At 33.1% G+C, this 21,748-nt stretch overlaps 1 protein-coding gene across 1 annotated transcript; it reads left to right on the forward strand.

Moving 5' to 3' along the window:
* The first annotated feature begins 17,524 nt into the window (after positions 1 to 17,524).
* LOC131075946 (stress-response A/B barrel domain-containing protein HS1) lies at positions 17,525 to 19,699 on the forward strand. The gene is made up of 2 exons (XM_058012927.2): positions 17,525 to 17,840; positions 19,422 to 19,699. Exons 1-2 carry the CDS (start codon positions 17,695 to 17,697, stop codon positions 19,630 to 19,632), a joined length of 357 nt encoding a protein of 118 aa, XP_057868910.2. The 5' UTR covers positions 17,525 to 17,694; the 3' UTR covers positions 19,633 to 19,699.
* Positions 19,700 to 21,748: the final 2,049 nt, after the last annotated feature.

Here is a 21,748-nt window from a genome sequence, read left to right on the forward strand (position 1 = left end):
TATGATGGAGAAGGTGTCTTTCATCCACATTCCTCGTGAATGGAATAGAGCAGTTGATTGTTTGGCTAAGTGGGCCTCGGAACATGATGATGATTATTGGAAAGTTGAAGGTTGGGAGCAACTCTCCCCAAATTACTGTCAAGACCTGCATAAGATATCTGTTGAGGATATGGGTAGTTACGAAGCTAGTTGATCTTGGGTTGGGCTTGTGATTTCCCCTAGGGCCTTGAGACTCTGGTTCTCTCTTGGGTTGGGCTTGTGGTTCCCTCATGGGGCTTTGAGACTCTGGTTCTCTTTTGTAATTCTTGATTCTATTCTTCAATAAAGTTTTTACCCCTTTATTCAAAAAAGGAAAATCTCATAAAAATAAGTAAGGAGTTATATTTTAATTTCAATTCGATATTCATTGATAACATATTCATTAATAAATGAAATTATTAATAAATAAATAAGTAGTAAATAGGGTTATGACATTATATTGTCATAACATGAAATTCTTTGATGTCGCTATACAATGTTTCTTAGCATTTACTAGTATAATTATCTTCTATGAGCTATTACAATATATTAGAAAAAATAAAATGTAAATCACATATATTATAGGAGAAAATTATTCTAGTATAGGTATCTTAAATACATCTATGTAAAAAATGCACTCTAGAGTTATTTTATTTACTCAAGATTTTATTTTTCTTTAGAATTAATTTATTTACATGAGCACATAAATTCTTATTTATATTTGGTAAAATTAAATATTTAATTTATTACATCTGATTTTAATTTTGAACAAGCCACCATTTAATATTATTTTAGTTTATTTTTACTTTGAAAAGTGTAGCAAATGTTATATACTTATAAATTACTTTTTAAAAGTTTGACTGGATAGTTTTTGTTTTCTTAAATATATATTGATTGAGTTTTTATTTTTATATACATGTTCATGACATGAAACTCCATGTCCTACTACTATTGTAGGATGTATCTCAATAGAATAAGTGATTATACATTTGAATATTAATTTCAACAATAGTACAAAATATCTCAAGGACTAATCATTTTGAACTCATAAAAGAGAAACCAATAAATTAAAAGGAGAAGAAAACTAGGGAAGAGCTCGTATTATGAGACACCACCCCAAAGGAAATATAAATGTTACAAAAAACACCAAATAAAGGACTTCAAAAGTAACTATAACAAGTATGAAGGATAAAATAGGGAGGAATACACAAATCCAAAATAAACTTACTATGAACATCCATCGATTTAAGGCTCAAGACTAGAGGTACTCCAATTTCCGCATGCCCATACTAAAATCCAAAACCAAACCTAAGCTCAATCTTGGCACCTTAAACCTATTATACTACTAAAATCTCACCATGTGTATTAAATGATATAACTAAACTAAAAAGACCAAAACATCGTTGTAGCACCATTTGCTCACTCAGGAGCAACAAGAGAGATAGAACAACAACTTGTGTCATGCACAAGACATTAGCACCATATCCATTGTATCGCCATACTTCTAATCCTCATCTTAATATGATAATATCTTTGCTAACAACAAACAAGGCAAGATATTCAAACATGAACCTCGTCACCATAATGTATCCTTAGCATCAAGCACATCAACACTGAGAGGGTGGACATCCATCCATTCACATTACTAACAACACACATCTAAAATATCTCCTTAGCACTCATTTGCACTCTACATTAATGACAACACACCACTGAGTGTTGACATTCATCGACAATACCAAAACTGCATAATAGACATCAAAGATAGAAATCAACAATCTCCACAACATCGAGGGCTGACATCAATAATCAATACCACAGTATCCAACAAAAGACATTAATATATGAATATATGAAGTTATATATAATATGTGTCACACTATGAAGGTTATCTATGTTGGACATTGGAGAGATTGTTGGACACTGTTGTTGCTAGGATATGTTGTTGTCATTGATGTCAACATATTTTTTCTCTGGTGGTTGCAGATTGGTTCATTGTGATTATGGTTTGGTGTATGGAGTATCTTTAGTATCATTATATTCTTTTGTACAAGTGTTGGTGATCCAAGAAGCTTAATTGATCATATCATATGATCCGGTTTTGCAATTTGTTTATCTGATCAGTGCTTTGCAGAGTTCAGTACTTCCTCCGGTATATTCTAGTGTGATCAAATCTTGAGCTGATATTTTGGGATAGTGTTTGGGATTCTCTTGTGTATCTTCATTTCAGATGGTTTGTGATTTGGTGCTTCACAAGTTATCTTTCTTCGCACCAGGACAGTTGGTGTTGTTTGAGTGTTCTTGAGTTTCAAATGTTGATCGATGAAGATTTGATAAGTGGTGTTGGCATAGTTGTTACTGATAATTCTAACATGCTTGTTGGTGTTTCCAAATTGTGTACTATTTGTTTAAATGATCTGCATTGATCGTTGTGCGAGTTTTTGGTGATTTTGTTGAACTGGTGATGTTCTTCATGTTATGTGGTTTTCCTGGTGGTGTAGCGTGCTGCGGTTGATCTTGGCATGATTTCTAGTTGTGTTGCATGTTTGGAGATTTGATTTAGGGCCATGTTATGTAATGTATATCATTGTATTGGTCTGATGGTCGATCTTTGTATTGTGTGATGTAATTTTGCAATTATGAGTTGAGAGTTTAGCCGACCTTGTTATCAAAGTTGATGAATTGTATAAATAGGTGATATTGTCATGTAATTTGGGTATCAAGGTTGTGTCTGCATTATCAGAGAGTGGTGTATGTGTGAACAAGGATTCATCTTTCCGTGTAGTGCATTGAGGAGAGATTGGTGTTGCAGAGAAGACATTTGTGCTTAACCGAAATTTTAATCAGGCATTTGGAGATGCTATTCTTTCAGTTCATTTCTTCTGGATTGTAGTCTTAATCTTGTTGTAAGTCAGTGAGACTTCCTTGAGGGTTATAGCCTTACGGGTCATTATCATTGAGCAGTGAGCTCTAGATAGTGTGCTTGAATTCATGTGCATTCTCCATTGTAATATTTTCACATACTACTGCAAAGTATCATCTTACTATGGGTAGGTTCCCATCGTGTTTTTCCCTTAACTGAGTTTTCCATGTCAAAATCTTGGTGTTGTGTGTCATACTGTCAATTTGCTTATCTTTGTTATTGTTGGAGTTTATCAGATCTGTTATTGTGGTTAAGTTTGTACATCCGGTGAAAACTAATTCACTCACCCACCTCTCAGTTTTCCTCCATTGTTGTTGCTAACATTTGGTATCAGAGCTAGATCCTCTGAAAGAAGCTTAATTGTTTGAGGAGATTCGGGATGGCAACTGGAACTAGAGGTGTTATCTTTAAGAAGGAGAGTCTGAGATTTGATGGTAGTAACTATGCTATATGGAAGAACCGGATGGAAGTGCACTTGAGATTTCTTGGAGAATATTACTAGAAGATAACAAAGAATGCCTATTTTGCTCCTTCGAATGGACCAGTTACTGTTGATGAGATCAAGGAAGTTGAACATAACATTAGAGAGAAGGAAGCATTGTTGAATGTCCTGACTGATTCTGAAATGACAAATGTAATGGAACTTCAAACCGTTGAGACCCTGTATGAAGGAGTCAAACAAGTCAAAGATGAGAACATAAATACCTTTATGGCCAAGGTGAATGACCTTGTCATAGGTTTTAGATGTGTCAGTGGAACCCTTGAAGAAGATGAAATGCTTGCTAAGGTATTGAGATCTCTGCCTCCTTCTTACAAACATAAGGTAGATTCTATTGATGAGATCTAGAGTGTGATTACAATGACAAGAGATATCTTGGATGGAAAGATTGTTGCTTTTGAGCTAAATGAATTTGGTGAGTCACATGGAAAGTCTGAGACATCATTTAGAGCATCTATATTTGGTAAACAAAAGTATGAACCTGAAGAATTCAAAATATCCAAATATGAAAGAGAAAGGGCGGAGATGGAAGAGCAAGAAAGAGAACTGGATGAGCTTGAAGCATTTATTGTCGGAAGATTGCCTAAGGGAGCCAGTAAGTACGATGGAAAACTGCATTTGAAATGTTTCTCTTGCAATAAGGTAGGATATTTTTTTTCTAGGTGCCCAGAGAGAATGGGTAAATATTATAGGCATGATAAATTTGATAAGAATGACATAAATGATAGATATGAGAAGCATGAGATGTATGATAAGCCTTACAAGTCTAACCGAAAGTATACGAATCAGAAGAACTGCTAGTATGTTGTTGATGAAGGTATTATAGATGAAGAATCAAAAGGAGATGAAGTTGTATTCCTTACCATTAAGGAAGATGAACCGATACCTGTTGATCCCACTAGCTGTTTTATTGAGGAGAAATCTTTAGCTACTAAAGTTAAAGAAAAGGATGAATGGGTAATAGAAAGTGGTTGTTCACATCATATGACCGGTGATAAAAGCAAATTTGTGAGTATGGAAAGGTATGATGGTGGAATAGTGAGATTTGGAGATGACAAAGCCTATGTGATCCGTAGTAGAGGTTCTATATCTTTTGATGGTAAGCATAATACTGATGATGTTTTGTATGTTGAAGGTTTGAAGAATAATCTTTTGAGTGTTGGACAAATGGTTGAGAAAGGTTATGATTTACAATTCAAGAATGGTAAATGCAAAATCCTAAATGCCTCTGGTATAGAGATTGCATCTATAACTAAGACTGAAGGTAATATTTTTCATTTGAATACTAGTGAGAAAAGTTGTTTGATTGCTCAGATTGATGAAAGTTGGTTATGGCATAGGAGAATGTGTCATGTTAACTTTGATTCAATGATTAAGATCAGTTCTATTCAAGGTGTTAGAGATCTGCCTAATATTGTTAAACCTGCTAATCTGGTATGTAAAGAATATCAATTGGGTAAGCAAACAAGAATTTCTTTCAAGAGCAAACAATATACATCTGATGGATTGCTAGAACTTGTGCATACTGACCTATGTGGACCTACAAATGTTAGAATTGTGTAGGGAGATAGATGTTTTATGTTGCTAATTGATGATTATTCTAGGATGATGTGGGTTGTATTTTTGAAGGAAAAATCTGAAGTATTAGACAAGTTCAAGCTATTCAAAGCAAAGGTTGAGACTGAATCAGGATTGATGGTGAAATGTATGAGATCTGTCAGAGATGTGAGAAGAATGGGATTAGAAGACAATTATCTACTCCTAGAACCCCTCAGTAGAATGGAGTTATTTAAAGAAACAATAGGACTATTTTGGATGTTGCAAGAATTATAGAAATGTTCTGAAGATCTATTGGAGAGAAACTATTAGCATTGTTGTTTACACACTCAACCAAGTTCATATCAAAGGTGATACTGGTAAGACTCCTTATGAGTTATGGCTTTGTCATGTTCCTACTATGAGATATTTCAGAGTATTTGGTAGCAAGTGTTATATCAAGAGATGACGACATAGTAAAGTTTGATGCAAAAAGTGATGAATGAATCTTCTTGGGATATTCAACAAAGAGAAAAGCCTATCGGTGCTACAATAAGAGATTGAGAAAGATAGTGGAAAGTGCAAATGTGAAGGTGGATGATAACCTTGGAAAAGATATCAGAGCTTGCAAATATGATGATGGTCAGCATATTGTTCTGAATCCTATTCAGACTGAAGAACCGAAGTAGACTGATCTAATAGAAACTCTTAATCTGGATGTTATTGTTGTCGGTGGAGAGGTGCAGGAACCTGAAAAATCAGAACAATCAGAATACTCCGAGGTACGTAAGACTAAATCACTCAGAAAATTACATTATTGGAGATAAAAATAAAGGTGTGATGACTAGAAGAAGGTTAGTTGTTGAAGAGGTATGTTTGATTTCTAAAGTTTAACCTAAAGATGTTGTTAAAGCTTGCAAATATGAAAATTGGATGAGAGCTATGGAAGAAGAATTAGATCAAATTGAGAAGAATAACACATGGGAGCTTGTTCCTAGACCTAAAGATAAGAATGTGATTGGTACTAAATGGGTATTCAAGAATAACTTAAATGAACTCGATGAAGTTGTCATAAATAAAGAAAGACTCGTATGCAAAGGATATTCATAGAAAGAAGGAATTGATTATGAGGAAACTTTTGCTCTGGTGGCCAGACTTGAAGTTGTTAGACGGTTGTTTGCATATGTTGCTTATAAATATTTCAAGGTATATCAAATGGATGTCAAATCTGCCTTTTTGAATGGTGATCTTGAGGAGGAAGTCTACATTGAGCAACCTGATGGATTTTTATTATCAGATGATGGAGATGTGGTATGTAAACTAAAGAAATCTCTTTATGGATTGAAACAAGCCCCTAGAACCCGGTATGCTAGATTGGATATATATTTGCTGAAATTGGGATTTAATAAAGGGACTGTTGATAATAACGTGTATTTTAAGATTGAAAATGATAACATCTTGATTGTTGAAGTCTTTGTTGATGATATTATCTTTGGAGGTGATGATAACTTGAGCATGAAGTTTGTTAGTGATATGCAGAAAGAATTTGAGATGTCTATGATAGGTGAGATAAAAAAATTCTTAGGTTTGCAGATTTCACATACTGGAAAAGGTATCTTTATATCTCAAACTAAATATGTGAAGGAATTGTTGAAGTTTGGGTTAGATGACTCCAAACTGGTTGGAACTCCTATGGTGATTGACTGCAAATTATCTAAGAATGATGAATCTCCAAAATCTAATTAGAGTTTGTACAAATCTATGGTTGGTGGACTGTTATATCTTACTCAGACTAGGTCGGACATTATGCATGTTGTGTGCATGGCTACTAGATATCAAGATGATTCGAAAGAGAGTCATGTCACTATTGCTAAGAGAATATTCAGATACTTGGAGGGAACTGTGGATTATGGTTTGTGGTATCCGAGGAATGATGATTTCATGTTATGTGCTTACACTAATGTTGATTGGGCTGGTGATGTTGATGACCAGAAGAGTACATCCGGTGGTGCTTTCTTTTTGGGTAACAAATTGGTTTCATGGTCTAGTAAGAAACAAGATTCAGTGTCCTTATCTACTGTTGAAGCTGAGTACATCGTTGTTGCTGGTAGTTGCACTCAATATTCTAGATGAAGCAAATGTTGAATGATATCAGAGTTATCTATGATGAACCTACAGGTCATATACTATGACAGTTCTAGTGCTATCAACATTTCAAAGAATCTGGTGCAACATTCAAAGACTAAACATGTGTCAATCAAATATCATTTCTTAAGCGAGAAAGCCAGTGAAGAGAAAGTGAAGTTGGAGTATGTGTCTACAAAGGAACAGATTGCTAATATTTTCACTGAGCCTTTACCTACAGATACATTTGTCTATTTGAGAGACAAGTTAGGGGTATCCACCCCTCCCAATGAGAACTAGATGCATTGAGTTGCATCAATCTGGTGGATCTCATAGATTTATCTTTCTATCCGGATTGATGAGTTGTTGTTACTCATCTTGTGGGGTAGTCTAGTTATGTGTTTAAGGGGGAGAGTTTGGTTTTCTGATCTTTGGCATTGTTGTCAAAGGGGGAGAGATGCATGAGAAATGGTTTTATCTACTTGATCTTAAGGGGAGTTTGTTGGAGATGTTTCTTTATTTGCATTGATTGATTTTCACATTCGTATGTTTCCATCAATGCCAAAGGGGGAGATTGTTGGACATTGTTGTTGCTAGGATATGTTGTTGTCATTGATGTCAACATATTCTTGCTCGGGTGATTGCAGATTGGTTCATTGTGATTATGGTTTGGTGTATGGAGTATCTTTAATATCATTATATTATTTTGTACTGGTGTTGGTGATCCGAGAAGATTAATTGATCATATCATATGATCCGGTTTTGCAGTTTGTTTATTTGATCAGTGCTTTGTAGAGTTCAGTATTTCCTCTGGTATATTCTGGTGTGATCAGATCTTGAGTTGATATTTTGGGATAATGTTTGGGATGGTCTTGTGTATCTTCATTTCAGATGGTTTGTGATTTGGTGCTCTGCAAGTTATCTTTCTTTGTGAGAGTTGTTGTTGTTTGAGTGTTCTTGAGTTTCGGATGTGGGTAAGTGCACAAAGTTGTGTCCACTTAGTGTGGAAGTTTTACACTTAGAAAAAAAAGGCAAATCTCATGGAACACGTGAGAAACGAAACGGGATCTCGTTTCATGTCAAGATCCCGAGCCTAAATTTGAAACAGGATCTCGAGCCTAGATCTAAGAAACGGGATCCCATTTCCTTTAAAAAATTAAAAAAAAATTAATTAATTTTTTTTTAATTTTTTTAATAAAAAATACAAGCTATATATACATGAAATATAAAATTTATATATAAGTCACATTTCTCTTTGTCTTTTTTTTTCCTTTCTATCTCACTTTGTCCCCTCTCTCCCAAAATCTAAAACTATGTCTCTACCTCTCTCTCACGTCTTGAACTCTTTACTCTTTATCTTCGCTATCTCTATACACCTCCCCTTACCCCCTACCAACCTATATATATCTCTATATATACATCTCTACCTCTCTCTTAACATACCATCTCTCTCTCCCAACCAACTTATCTTTCTCTACATATGTCATAATAGGTCCTACTAAGGGGTCTTATGTCATAATAGGTCCTAGTAAGAGGTATAATGTCTTAATAGATCCTCTTAAGGGGTCTTATGACATAATAGGTCGTATTTTGTCATAATAAGACCTATTATGTCACAATGGGACCTATTATGACATAATAGGTTGCATTATGACAGTATAGCTCCTATTATGTCACAATAGGTCCTATTATGACATAATACCCCTTAACAAGTCCTAGTAAGGGGTATAAAGTCATAATAGGTCTTCTTAAGAGGTTTTATGATATAATGTGACCTATGATGTCATAATAGGACCTATGATGACATAATAGGACCTATTACATCATCATAGATCTTATTATGTCATTATTAGTCCTATTATGACATAATACCCTTTAACGGGTCCTACAAAGGGGTATAATGTCATAATAGGTCCTCTTAAGGGGTCTTATGACATTATAGGACCTATTATGACATAATAGGTCCTAATATGTGATAATCAATCTTATTATGTCATAATAGATCCTACTAAGGGGTCTTATGTCATAATAGATCCTATTAAGGGGTCTTATGACATAATAGGTCATATTATGACATAATAGGTCGTAGTATGTCACAATAGGACCTATTATGTCACAATAGGTCCTATTATGTCACAATGTGACCTATTATGACATAATAAGTCGTATTGTGATATTATAGTTCCTATTATGTCACAATGTGACCTATTATGACATAACAAGTCGTATTGTGATATTATAGTTCCTATTATGTAACAATGTGACCTATTATGACATAACATGTCGTATTATGACATTATAGGTCATATTATGTCACAATAGGTCCTGTTATGACATAATACCCCTTAACTCTCTCTAAAAGTACCATCTCTCTCTCAACCAACTTATCTTTCTCTACACATGTCATAATAGGTCCTACTAAGGGGTCTTGTCATAATAGGTCCTAGTAAGAGGTATAATGTCATAATAGGTCCTCGTAAGGGGTATTATGACATAATAGGTCGTATTATGACATAATAGGTCGTATTATGTCATAATAGGTCCTATTATGTCACAATGGGACCTATTATGACATAATAGGTCATATTATAACATTATAGGTCCTATTATGTCACAATAGGTCCTATTATGACATAATACACATTAACAAGTCCTAGTAAGGGGTATAAAGTCATAATAGGTCCTCTTAAGGGGTTTTATGACATAATATGACCTATGATGTCATAATAGGACCTATGATGACATAATAGGACCTATTACATCATCATAGATCCTATTATGTCATTATTAGTCTTATTATGACATAATACCCTTTAACAGGTCCTAGTAAGGGGTATAATGTCATAATAGGTCCCCTTAAGGGGTCTTATGACATAATAGGACCTATTATGACATGACAGGTCCTCTTAAGGGGTCTTATGACATTATAGGACCTATTATGACATAATAGGTCCTATTATGTGATAATCAACCTTATTATGTCATAATAGGTCCTACTAAGGTCCGTCTTATGTCATAATAGGTCCTATTATTTGATAATTTATCATATTATGTCATAATAGGTTCTACTAAGGGGTCTTATGTCATAATAGGTCCTAGTAAGAGGTATAATATCATAATAGGTCTTTTTAAGGGGTCTTATGACATAATAAGACCTATTATGACATAATAGGTCATATTATGACATAATAGGACCTATTATGTCACAATAGGACCTATTATGTCACAATAGGACCTATTATGTCACATTAGGTCATATTATGACATTACAGGTCCTATTATGTCACAATAGGTCTTGTTGTGACATAATACCCCTCAACTCTATCTAAACATACCATCTCTCTCTTCCAACCAACTTATATTTCTCTACATATGTCATAATAGGTCCTACTAAAGGGTCTTATGCCATAATAGGTCCTCTTAAGGGGTCTTATGCCATAATAGGTCCTCTTAAGGGGTCTTATGATATGATAGGTCATATTATGACATAATAGGTTGTATTATGACATAATAAGTCGTATTATGTCATAATAGGACCTATTATGTCACAATGGGACTTATTATGACATAATAGGTCGTATTATGACATAATAGGTCGTATTATGACATTATAGGTCCTATTATATCACAATAGGTCCTATTATGACATAATACCCCTTAACATGTCTTAGTAAGGGGTATAAAGTCATAATAGGTCCTCTTAAGGGGTTTTATGACATAATATGACCTATGATGTCATAATAGGACCTACGATGACATAATAGGACCTATTACACCATCATATATCATATTATGTCATAATTGGTCCTTTTATGACATAATACCTTTTAACAGGTCCTACTGAGGGCATAATGTTATAATAGGTCCTCTTAAGGGGTCTTATAACATAATAGGACCAATAATGACATAACAGGTTCTCTTAAGGGGTCTTATGACATTATGGGACCTATATGACATAATAGGTCCTATTATATGATAATTGATCCTATTATGTCATAATAGGTCCTATTAAGGGGTCTTATGTCATAATAGGTCTTGGTAAGAGGTATAATGTCATAATAGGTCCTCTTAAGGGGTATTATGACAAAAGGACCTATTATGACATAATAGGTTGTATTATGACATTATAGGTCATATTATGTCACAATAGGTCTTGTTATGACATAATACCCCTTAACAAGTTCTACTAAGGGGTATAAAGTCATAATAGTTCCTCTTAAGGGATTTTATGACATAATATGACCTATGATGTCATAATAGGACCTATGATGACATAATATGACCTATTATGTCATCATAGGTCCTATTATGTCATAATCAGTCCTATTATGACATAATACCCTTCAATAGATCCTACTAAGGGGTATAATGTAATAATACATCCTCTTAAAGGTTATTATGACATAATAGGACCTATTATGACATGACATGTCCTTTTAAGAGGTCTTATGACATTATAGGACCTATTATGACATAATAGGTTTTACTAAGGGGTTTTATGTCATAATAGTTCCTATTTAGAGGTATAATGTAATAATAGGTCCTTTTGAGGGGTCTTATGACATAATAGGACCTATTATGACGTAATAGGTCGTATTATGTCACAATAGGAACTATTATAACACAATATGACCTATTATGAGACATTAGGACCTATTATGTACCAATGGGACTTATTATGACATAATAGGTTGTATTGTGACATTATAGGTCCTATTACGTCACAATTTATAAGATCTTCTAAAATCTAGAATCTGTATTATAACTCCTAGAGATCTAAAACCATTCTCAAACATCCTGCAAATATATACATAAAATATAACTTAAAGTATAAGAAAGGAAAAAGACAAAGGGAAATGTGACTTAAACTTAAATTTTATATTTCATGTATATATAATTTGTTTTTTTAAAAAAAAAAAATTGAAAAAGGGAAACGAGATCCTGTTTTGTTTTTGAAATGGGATCCCGTTTGCTAAACATCTTTTTAATTATTTTAAAAAACGAAACGGGATCCCGTTTCTAAAAATTTCAACTTTGGTTCGGTTGTAGCTTCAGTTTTGGCTTGGGAAATGGCTTGGAGAGCCGACCCTTAGGCTTGGACCTGGTTTGACCTGCAACTTGGAGGCCAAATCAATCTTCATATAAAATAATGACTTCAAAAATATATCTGAACACCAAATTTTCAGAATTTTTTTAAACAATGAAAACCCATTATAGTAGAGACTGTCTAGATTCTAAATATGTATTTTTTTTTAAAAATTGATCAATATTTTTATTTTTAAAATAATTACTAATGAAAGAGGTCTATAAACTCAAAATAACATGGTTTTTTAATTTTATAATAACTTTTTTGTTTCTAAGTTTTTTGAAAAAAAAGTTATATGACATCAAACTAGAAACAATTATATACAGTTTTGTTTTTTTTTGTTTTTTTTAAAATGTTAAGTTTAGGTCAAATTATGCTTGTCATACACAAGAATTTTTTAAAACAATGATTATGCACAATAAAAAATTAACAAAAAACAAAATATGCAGAAAAAATTACAAAAAATATCCTCATCAAAGGTGAGTGAGTTATAGATCTTTTCCCAAAAGGATTTATAAAAATAATTTCATTTAGGTCAAATTATGTTTGTCGTACACGGGCATGGTATGGTCCTGAAAAGTGACTTTTAAACTATAGGTTTTAGTAATGCCTATTAAAACTTCATTTTGAAGATCTGGGTATTAAAATAAATTACATATTTAGAAAGTAGACTTCGAGCACTACATTTTCTATTACTGAATTTTTTCAAGATTCATTCTTTAAGTGCCTCAAATATTTAGGTCAAACGGGACAAAATCAAAAAAAAAAAAAAAGGAAAAAACTTCCACTTTTTGGCCAAAAAGTGGACACAACTTCTTGCACTTACCCATGTTGATTGATGAAAATTTGATAAGTGGTGTTGGCGCAGCTATTACTAATGATTCTAACATGCTTGCTGGTGTTTCCTAATTGTGTCCTATTTTTTCTAATGATCCGCATTGATCGTTGTGCGAGTTTTTGGTGATTTTATTAAACCGGTGATGTTCTTCGTGTTATGCGATTTTCTTGGTGGTGTAGTGTGTTGCGGTTGATCTTGGCATGATTTTCGATGGTGTTGCATTTTTGGAGATTTGATATAGGTCCATGTTATGTCATGTATATCATTATGTTGGTCCAGTTGTCGATCTTTGTATCGTTTAATGTACTTATGTAATTGTGAGTTGAGGATTTAGCTGACCTTGTTATCAAGGTTAATGAATTGTATAAATAGGTGATATTGTCATATAATTTGGGTATCAAGGTTGTGTCTGCATTATCAGAGAGTGGTGTATGTGTGAACAAGGATTCATCTTTCAGTGTAGTGCATTGTGGAGAGATTGGTGTTGCAGAGTAGACATTTGTGCTTAACCAAAACTGTAATCAGGCATTTGGAGATGTTATTCTTTTAGTTCAATTCTTCTAGATTGTAGTTTGAATCTTGTTGTAAGTCAGTGAGACTTCCCTGAGGGTTGTAGCCTTCTGGATCATTATCATTGAGCACTGAGATCTAGGCAGTGTGCCTGAATGCATGTGCATTCCCCATTGTGATATTTTCACATACTACTATAGAGTATATTCTTATTGTGGGTAGGTTCCCACCATGGTTTTTCCCTTAACTAGGTTTTCCACGTCAAAATCTCAGTGTTGTGTGTCGTGCTATCAATTTGCTTATCTTTTTTATTGCTACAGTTTATTAGATCTATTTTTGTGGTTAAGTTTGTAGATCCAGTGAAAACTGATTGACCCACCCCCCCCCCTCCCCTTAGTTTTCCTCCATTGTTGCTGCTAACAATTTAAGTGTTATGTATGTCTTATTCTACTAACTTGTCTATTTTGCAATCTATGTTAACCCTCTTACTACTAAGTCTGGGGCATAAATACAAGAAATAGATAATACCTTGGGGCTGAAAATTTTGGTATATGACTCCCCCACTTTTCTTACTAATGCTACCACTTTCTACAAACTCATCCCAAAATTTACCCCTAATTTCTCAAACTTTTAAACATATTTTCAAATTTTGAAATAATGTACCAAAATAGGGAAATTCTCATACTTTGGTTGTTCACTAGTTAGTTACAACCAGAGCTCATAACTAGTCCACTCTAACACCCAGGAATTCTCATCATTATGGCATAGTCGCACATTCTCTCTAAGATCTCAAATCTTTAAAGCATATGATAAAAATGAAATTACCTTTTCAAAAAATTTAATTTTTATCTATACCCATTTTTCTCATTTAATTTTCACTTTATTATCTTATAGCTATCCTCCCTTTTCCATCATGACACAAATCCCAAATCCTTTTCCTCTCCTTTTAGTGGTGACATTCTTCCTTTCATCTACTTCTCAAATGTATTAACATTGTAATTTTGTTTTTTATTTGATTTCCGAGTTTAATAACATTAACACAAATGGTACTTCCAATTCCCCAGTCCTTATTTTTATTTTATTCTATTATTCTATCATTTCAACCTTACATATTTAATTTAATTATACCAAGAAGAATGAATTGTGGAGGTGGGGATTATTCCATCACCATATTAATTTCACGTTCCAACTTTCTTGCTCATCTCCTAACTCAAATCCTCAAGTGATACACTCTCTTTTTTAGATCCTTCTCCAACATCCTACTTCTTTTACATTAATTTGATTCCCTTCTTTACATTTACTTTGAGGGAGGCATGCAATCTTATATTGGCATCAATTTCTATTAAAAAATTATGTAATGGTAAAAGAGATCCTTCATGGATCATTGCTCATACTAGTTAAATTGACTCCATGACTTGAGTCCTACGTTGTGCAGTGGTTAAAGTGATGCATTCATGGGTCTTACATTATGTGTATTGTTAAAGTGATTTTATCACATGTGCTAAACCATACCCTTCTCTTGGTTAAAGTTGTATTTCATGGATCCTACACTACCCTCAATGATATGGATTATATCCTCCATAGAGGAAAATTTGATTAAAAAAAAAACATTTCTATTACATACACCATAATCCAATCAAAATCCTTCAACTCACTACTTTCATAGTTCCATGGAAGACACACTAGTTACAACTCCATGAATCCTCTTCAACATGTTACTAGGACAAAAATGGAAGATCTTAACATGTGTGAAATCTGTTGTAGGATATTTTATTATGTGTCTAATTTCTCCTCTTGTTTGTGATTTATAAATCTAGGGACAATGTTTGAGCAAAGATAAATTAAAAATATCAAGTAGAATTCTCCAATATCCTTTTCATCTAGAATAAATTTAGATTTAGTTTCTATATACTTGTGATGCTTGATTCCTTGTAGCTCGCGTGTATGCTAAAGTGGGGACAAATTATAGAGGCATGAAGAATATACTCAACAATTTGCCCCTTTTATTTCACTCAATTAGTACCCACCTTTATAAACATGACATGATTGCTTTTTGACTATTTAGTGTGTCAATCTCCCTTAACCCTATGTCTTCCACCTAAAATTGTGTCTACGCTATTTTTTAGCATATTCTCATACCTATCCTTGATAATTTATCGACTCTAGACATTACCATGCCACATTCATGCCCTCTAGGATAGAAGTATGAACGATAGTGTTTCACAAATTAAAAAATATGTTTTTCTTGCTCAAACACTCATCTTTTTCTTCTATACAAATCCTAACTCACTTATGATTGTTAGAAATAGGAAAAATGTGTTTGTACAAGAGGAAATTTATAAGAAAATGAACATAAAGAAGGTACACCAAGCATAATAAAAAAATCCACAAACACCAATTGGGACATTATGGACAATTAGGAGCTTATAAAGCTACATTATCTACCCTTCTTAATATACCTATTGTTACACAGTCCATATCTTCTTAAGAACATAGGATCTCAATCACCCAAGCATGCCCATTATATATTGTTAACTTAGTCCATTGACTTGACTAAGGCAAAACACCTCAACAACTAAAACAAGACCATACTAAATCAAATGCAACCATGAGTGCAAGAGCTCATGATAGAACTCCAATATAACGTATTGTTTTAGATCTCATACTTAATAATTTAGAACCTCATTATCTCACCATTTTTGCTATCCATTTGTAACTAACAAATCAAATAAAATCTCTTTCCTTTTATTTTCATTTCATGCTCTCATCTAAAATAAATATTCCCAAGCTAAACTTTGTAATTTATACTTATTTCAAATTTAAATTGTGATATTAAATGATAGTTAATTGTTTCGTTAGATTTTAAATAAATAAATGCATTACATAACAATGCTATATTTAGTAGAAATTTTTTATTTATTTTTTCCCCTTTCAATTATAAAACAAATAAGCTTATTCTCCTTTTCCTTTTAAAAAGAAACAACTAAATTACATAGATAACAACATCTTTGTTCTTATATAGCATATTATAACATTATGAAGGAGCATACATCTAAATCATAAGTTAAACTATCACATGTAGGAGCATCTAGTCAAATAAAGTTGTTAAAAGGTTGAATCTAGCTCAATTGTAAATGAAATGGAAGAATCTTAACTTATTAAAACAAATAATTACACAGCAATGCTACATCTAGTAGAAATCTTTTATTTAATTTTTTCCCTTTCAATTATAAGAAACAACTAAATTACATAGATAACAACATCTTTGTCTTTATATAGCATATTCTAACATTATGAAGAAACATACGTCTAAGTCAAAAGTTCAACTATCGCAAGTTGAGACATCTAATCCATCAAAGTTATGAAAAAGTTGAATCTAATCCAATTGCACCTTAAAGAAGTTGAAACTTGATAGATAACATAATTAAAAAATAAGCCATCATCCTCACCAATTCAACCAAACCAATTAAAAAACAAACCCTCGCAAATTTTCAACATCCTAATTATTGATAATAGACTTATCTCTATTATTTTTAATAGTAGTAATTGATAATAGACTTATCTCTATTATTCTTAATGATAGTAATTGATAATAGACTTATCTCTATTATTCTTAATGATAGTAATTGATAATAGACTTATCTCTATTATTGTTAATGGAGCACCCATGGAGTTAATGGAGCACTCATGAAAGCACCCTATTAGAAACCAAAATGGGAATATGAATCAGCACTAACATGCCACATTTGAAATATAAATTTAAAAATCTAAGTTTCACATGTGAAATGCTTTTGCACCATGCAAAATTTGTACATATCCACTTGTATTCATCAAACACAAAGATTCCCATGTGCCTTGAAGTCGGATTCTGAACCAGAGATTCCCATGTGCATTGAAGTCAGATTCTGAAGCAGTGAATGAAAACAAAATGGAGTGGGACCAAAGCTCATACGATACAACCATTAATGAAGGGAATCTCAATCCAAAATAGAGACAATACAGTGCTTTGTCCAAATAATTAATCATTAGATGTGACTATTAAAAAAAATAATAGTGTTTGTCCTTTGAGATGTTCTCTTGTTATATAGGGCACACCAGGCTCAATATCTCCACACACCATTGCATTTGCATTTGCTCTTCTATAGCTCTGTTTTGTTTCCATGGCAGAAAAAGTAGCAGCAAATGATGCCAGGCACACTGTACTGGCTAAGTTTAAGGCAGATCTGAGTGCCCAAGAGCTTGAACAACTCATCATAGATCTGGAAGATCTTTGCTCTAACTTAGATTTTGTAAAGTCTTTTGAATGGTAAGTGCCTCGTCTGAACTTTAGTGTCTGATATATAAGTGCTTTGTATGAGTGAGTTGCAGGTATAGTAAGCAGCAGTTTTAATGGTATGATGAATGTTTTGATTAAGATAAATGTTTTTTTTATCAGAATTATGAATTTAAAATGGATTTTGAAAGGTCTGAACTTTTGTGTCTAACTCTCTGAGTGAGTTGCAGGTATAGTAAGCGCTTTCAATGGCATGATAAGTGTTCTGATTAAGATAAATGTTTTTTATCAGAGAATTTCAAATGGGTTTTTGAAAAAAGACTCAGTGTATAATAAGTGTTTTCAATGGCATGATAAATGGTTAAACTTTTTATATTAGAGTTATGAATTTGAAATGGGTTTCTTAAAAATTCAGGTATAATAAGCTTTTTCAATGGCATGATGATCAGAAGAAAATTTGAAATATTGAAAAAACAAAAAATTTCTAGTTTTTCTATATGTTAGTAATTGACATTTTTGAAGGTCTTCCGGGCATTTTCGGCCTTTGAAAGTTTGGTCTGTTCTTTAGAACGTTGCCGTAGGCATGTTCTTTCAGGACTTCGCCTACTTAAGATAAAAGTTTTTTATCAGAATTATGAATTTAAGACAGACTTTGAAAAAACCCAAAATCTCTTAAAAAATACTATGAATTTAAAACAGGCTTTGAAAGGCCCCAAAATCTCTTAAAAAATAAGATAAATGATGAGATTTTATCTATTTGATGATATTGGTTTTGCCATTTAAGAACTTGTTTTAAAGAAACTGTGGCAAAGTTACAGATTTACTTAGCTATTTCATTTTCTGTGGTGCCTCTTTTAAAGCTGTTTCTCATATCTGTTTGTTTCTACAAAATGGTATTAGTAGCCATGGTTTCTTTTACCAGTTTTATGAATAAACCTCCTGGGGAAAATTAGTAAACTACCCATATGTGTCCTGATTTAGTTTTGTGTGTTTTAAGATATATTAAGGATGGTATTGCTATTCTTGGCAATATATATTAATTATGGCAGGGCAGCTTACAATTCTTCAAGACTGAATAGTTTGAAAAGCAAAGTCAGAGCATTTTATATTTTTCATACTTATTATAATGATTATTTTTGAAGTATCATTTCATTCAATAGCTAGAAGTAAGATTCTTATAATAAAAATATTATTTACCACATTTTATATGAAGATAAGGTATGAAACTGTTATTTCTTATTTGATTATGATGTTTTTTAAATCTATGAGAGAAAATAATTGGTAGATAAGATTTATTAATGAAAATTATTTTTCTATTTACTTTATATTATTTTCTATCTAATATTCAAATTTCTTTTCATTTTAATGTTTAGGTTTTAATTCAAAAGATTTAAACTAGAAAGAAGTCTAGAAATTTGATTTAAAATTATGAAAGATTTAAACTAGAAAGACGTCTAGAAATTAGATTTAAAATTATGAAAATAAAAGATGATAAAATCATTATTTGGAGTAAGTGGTGTGTTTAGACACACGTATTGTAGATTAAGATTGATATTCTTAAAAAAAAATTAAGATGATGATGAGTAATGATGTTTGATATTGATTTGTGTATAGGGGAACTGATTTGGGAGAAGTGAAACGACAGAAAGGCTTCACTCACATATTTGTAATAACATTTTATGAGGCAGGAGGACTTGCCGAATATGTGTCGCATCCCGCTCACAAAGCCTATGCTATCAAATTCATGGCCTCCATTGAAGACATCCTTATTCTTGATTACCAACCATCATATACTAAGTCAAACATCACCCTTTCTATCTCATAACATATTTCCTTGTGATAATAAGTTATGTGCAGTTTAATATTTTAAATCAATAAAAACTTTGTTTTTATCTAAAGAGTTGTGGATTTAGTGAAGATATGTAAGCTTCTTAATTGATAATTTACCAGTGGCTTGAGCATTGCACTACTTTAGTTCCTTTAATGAAGCTTTGATTTAGTAATGTTTACAAAGCAACATTATCTTCTTTATAAAAAAATATTTCTTTTTATTTAAAATATTTTTACATAATAATGTATATTTTAATTTGACAATTTAAATGTAATAAAATATTGAAGAATGCATGCCTAATATGCACATTTCACTTAGATAATAATTTATTTTATAAAGTAAATTTAGAATATATGGACATTAAACCAAGAAAATTTGCCCCAATAAATGTATATGATGATATCTACAACAAGGAAAAGTAAATGAGAGAGTAGGTCATATGCAAGAGTGTGATCTACTACCAATTTCAAATATTAAGATTTGGGCTAAGCAACAAGAGCTATGGTAGTAGACAGGAATTCATGGTCATTACGAATAGGCTACCAATTGGTCATCATTCCCTCTTTAGTTTCTTTTGTTGGTAGGATATGTATAATGGGATGATAAGATGGCCAAAGCAAGGTGAGGAAATTTGTTTGAACTTGACAAATTAGGAACCCCCTAGTCATGTGGCTAAGAGGTGGAAAAAGGTTGAAAAAAATGTTAAGGCCATTTGCTAGTAGACCAACCCCTAGATCTTATTGGAGGGAGTTGGGAATCACATGTTTGAGAGTTGTGAACTCTCCAAGAAAATTGACTACATCCATGGTGATGTCTATGAGGAAAAGAGTGGTCCCTATTGGAGTTTGGATTTGGTGATACTTTGGTTTAATCGACATGGACATTTCCAAGCCTCTCACTGGGGATGTGGTTCGTATGGTTAGGGACAGGCCTTGGACTCAATCATTGGACTATGAGGGCCTCCCATTTCGCTATTGAAGGTGCTTCTCTATGGGTCACTTGGCTTCGGACTGTTCTCTCTCTCAACACAAAGGTTCTGCTACTTGGTGGAAGGACGCTATTGTTGATCATTTGAAGGTCAATACTGCTAATACTGATGACTCCTCTTTGGCGGATGATGACTCCTCCCGAGATGAGGTAGTGCCTCTCACTATTGTTGAAGCTCCTATTGTTGCTACTGCTCAACATCTTCAATCCACTATGTTGAATCTACTCTTGATGTTGTTCTTTTGCAGCAACTTGTTGATGCTTTGCTACAACAGCCTGTTGCCATTCTGTTGCAGCAGCCTGCTGTTGTTGACTGTAACTCTACAAGGCCCTCCCTGCCCAATCCTTTTTTTCATGGTCTTGATGATAGTATTGTCTGGACCGTGGTTCATTGCAGGTGGAAGGGAAAATCTGCCCCCTTCCCCCAAATTTGTTTTGGCTCGAATGATTCTCCCCATCTTTGAGCTAGGTTTTGGGTTGTTGCAGGTTTGATAGGTTACTTTCACCTATCCCTATTCTGTTGTTTCCTTTACTTCCTTAGGGCTGTGTTTTTTAAGGGTCAACACCCTTGTCTGTTGTTTTTGTAAAATTGATAGTCTTGGCTATGTTAAGGGTTGGTGCCCTAGTTAACGTCACTTATTTAATCAAAAACAATGTAAGGGGTGTCATCCTTGTGATCTAAAATAACTTGAAAGTGGGCCACTTCAAGTGAAACTCTACATAAGAACATTGTAGAAAATCATAGCTTTCATATAAAGGAAAAATGAATCTCAATATACTCGCTAATAAAAACAATAGAGCCTCTATCTTTCTAAGTGCTAAAATGGTTTTTTACCTTGATTCATGCCTCATTTGGTTAAATTTGGCAAGAATTATGGGCCAATATCCTAATAATATCACATGCCTTGAGAAAGTCTTGGGTCTAAAAGGCTCAAGAAAAAAAATGAATCCAATTCCAAGATTCTTGAGTTGTAGGATGAAACTAAAAAAGATTCTTGAGAGTCTCATGTTGTTCACAAAATAGGTAGACAGGATTGATAACTTCTACATGAGATAACCCAGTACCAATAAGAAGGCCTTGGTAGAGAATGTAGTAGGAAAAATGTGCCAACTTTAGCTCAAG

This window comes from Cryptomeria japonica, chromosome 9 (genome assembly GCF_030272615.1).
Source record: "Cryptomeria japonica chromosome 9, Sugi_1.0, whole genome shotgun sequence".
NCBI lineage: Eukaryota > Viridiplantae > Streptophyta > Pinopsida > Cupressales > Cupressaceae > Cryptomeria > Cryptomeria japonica.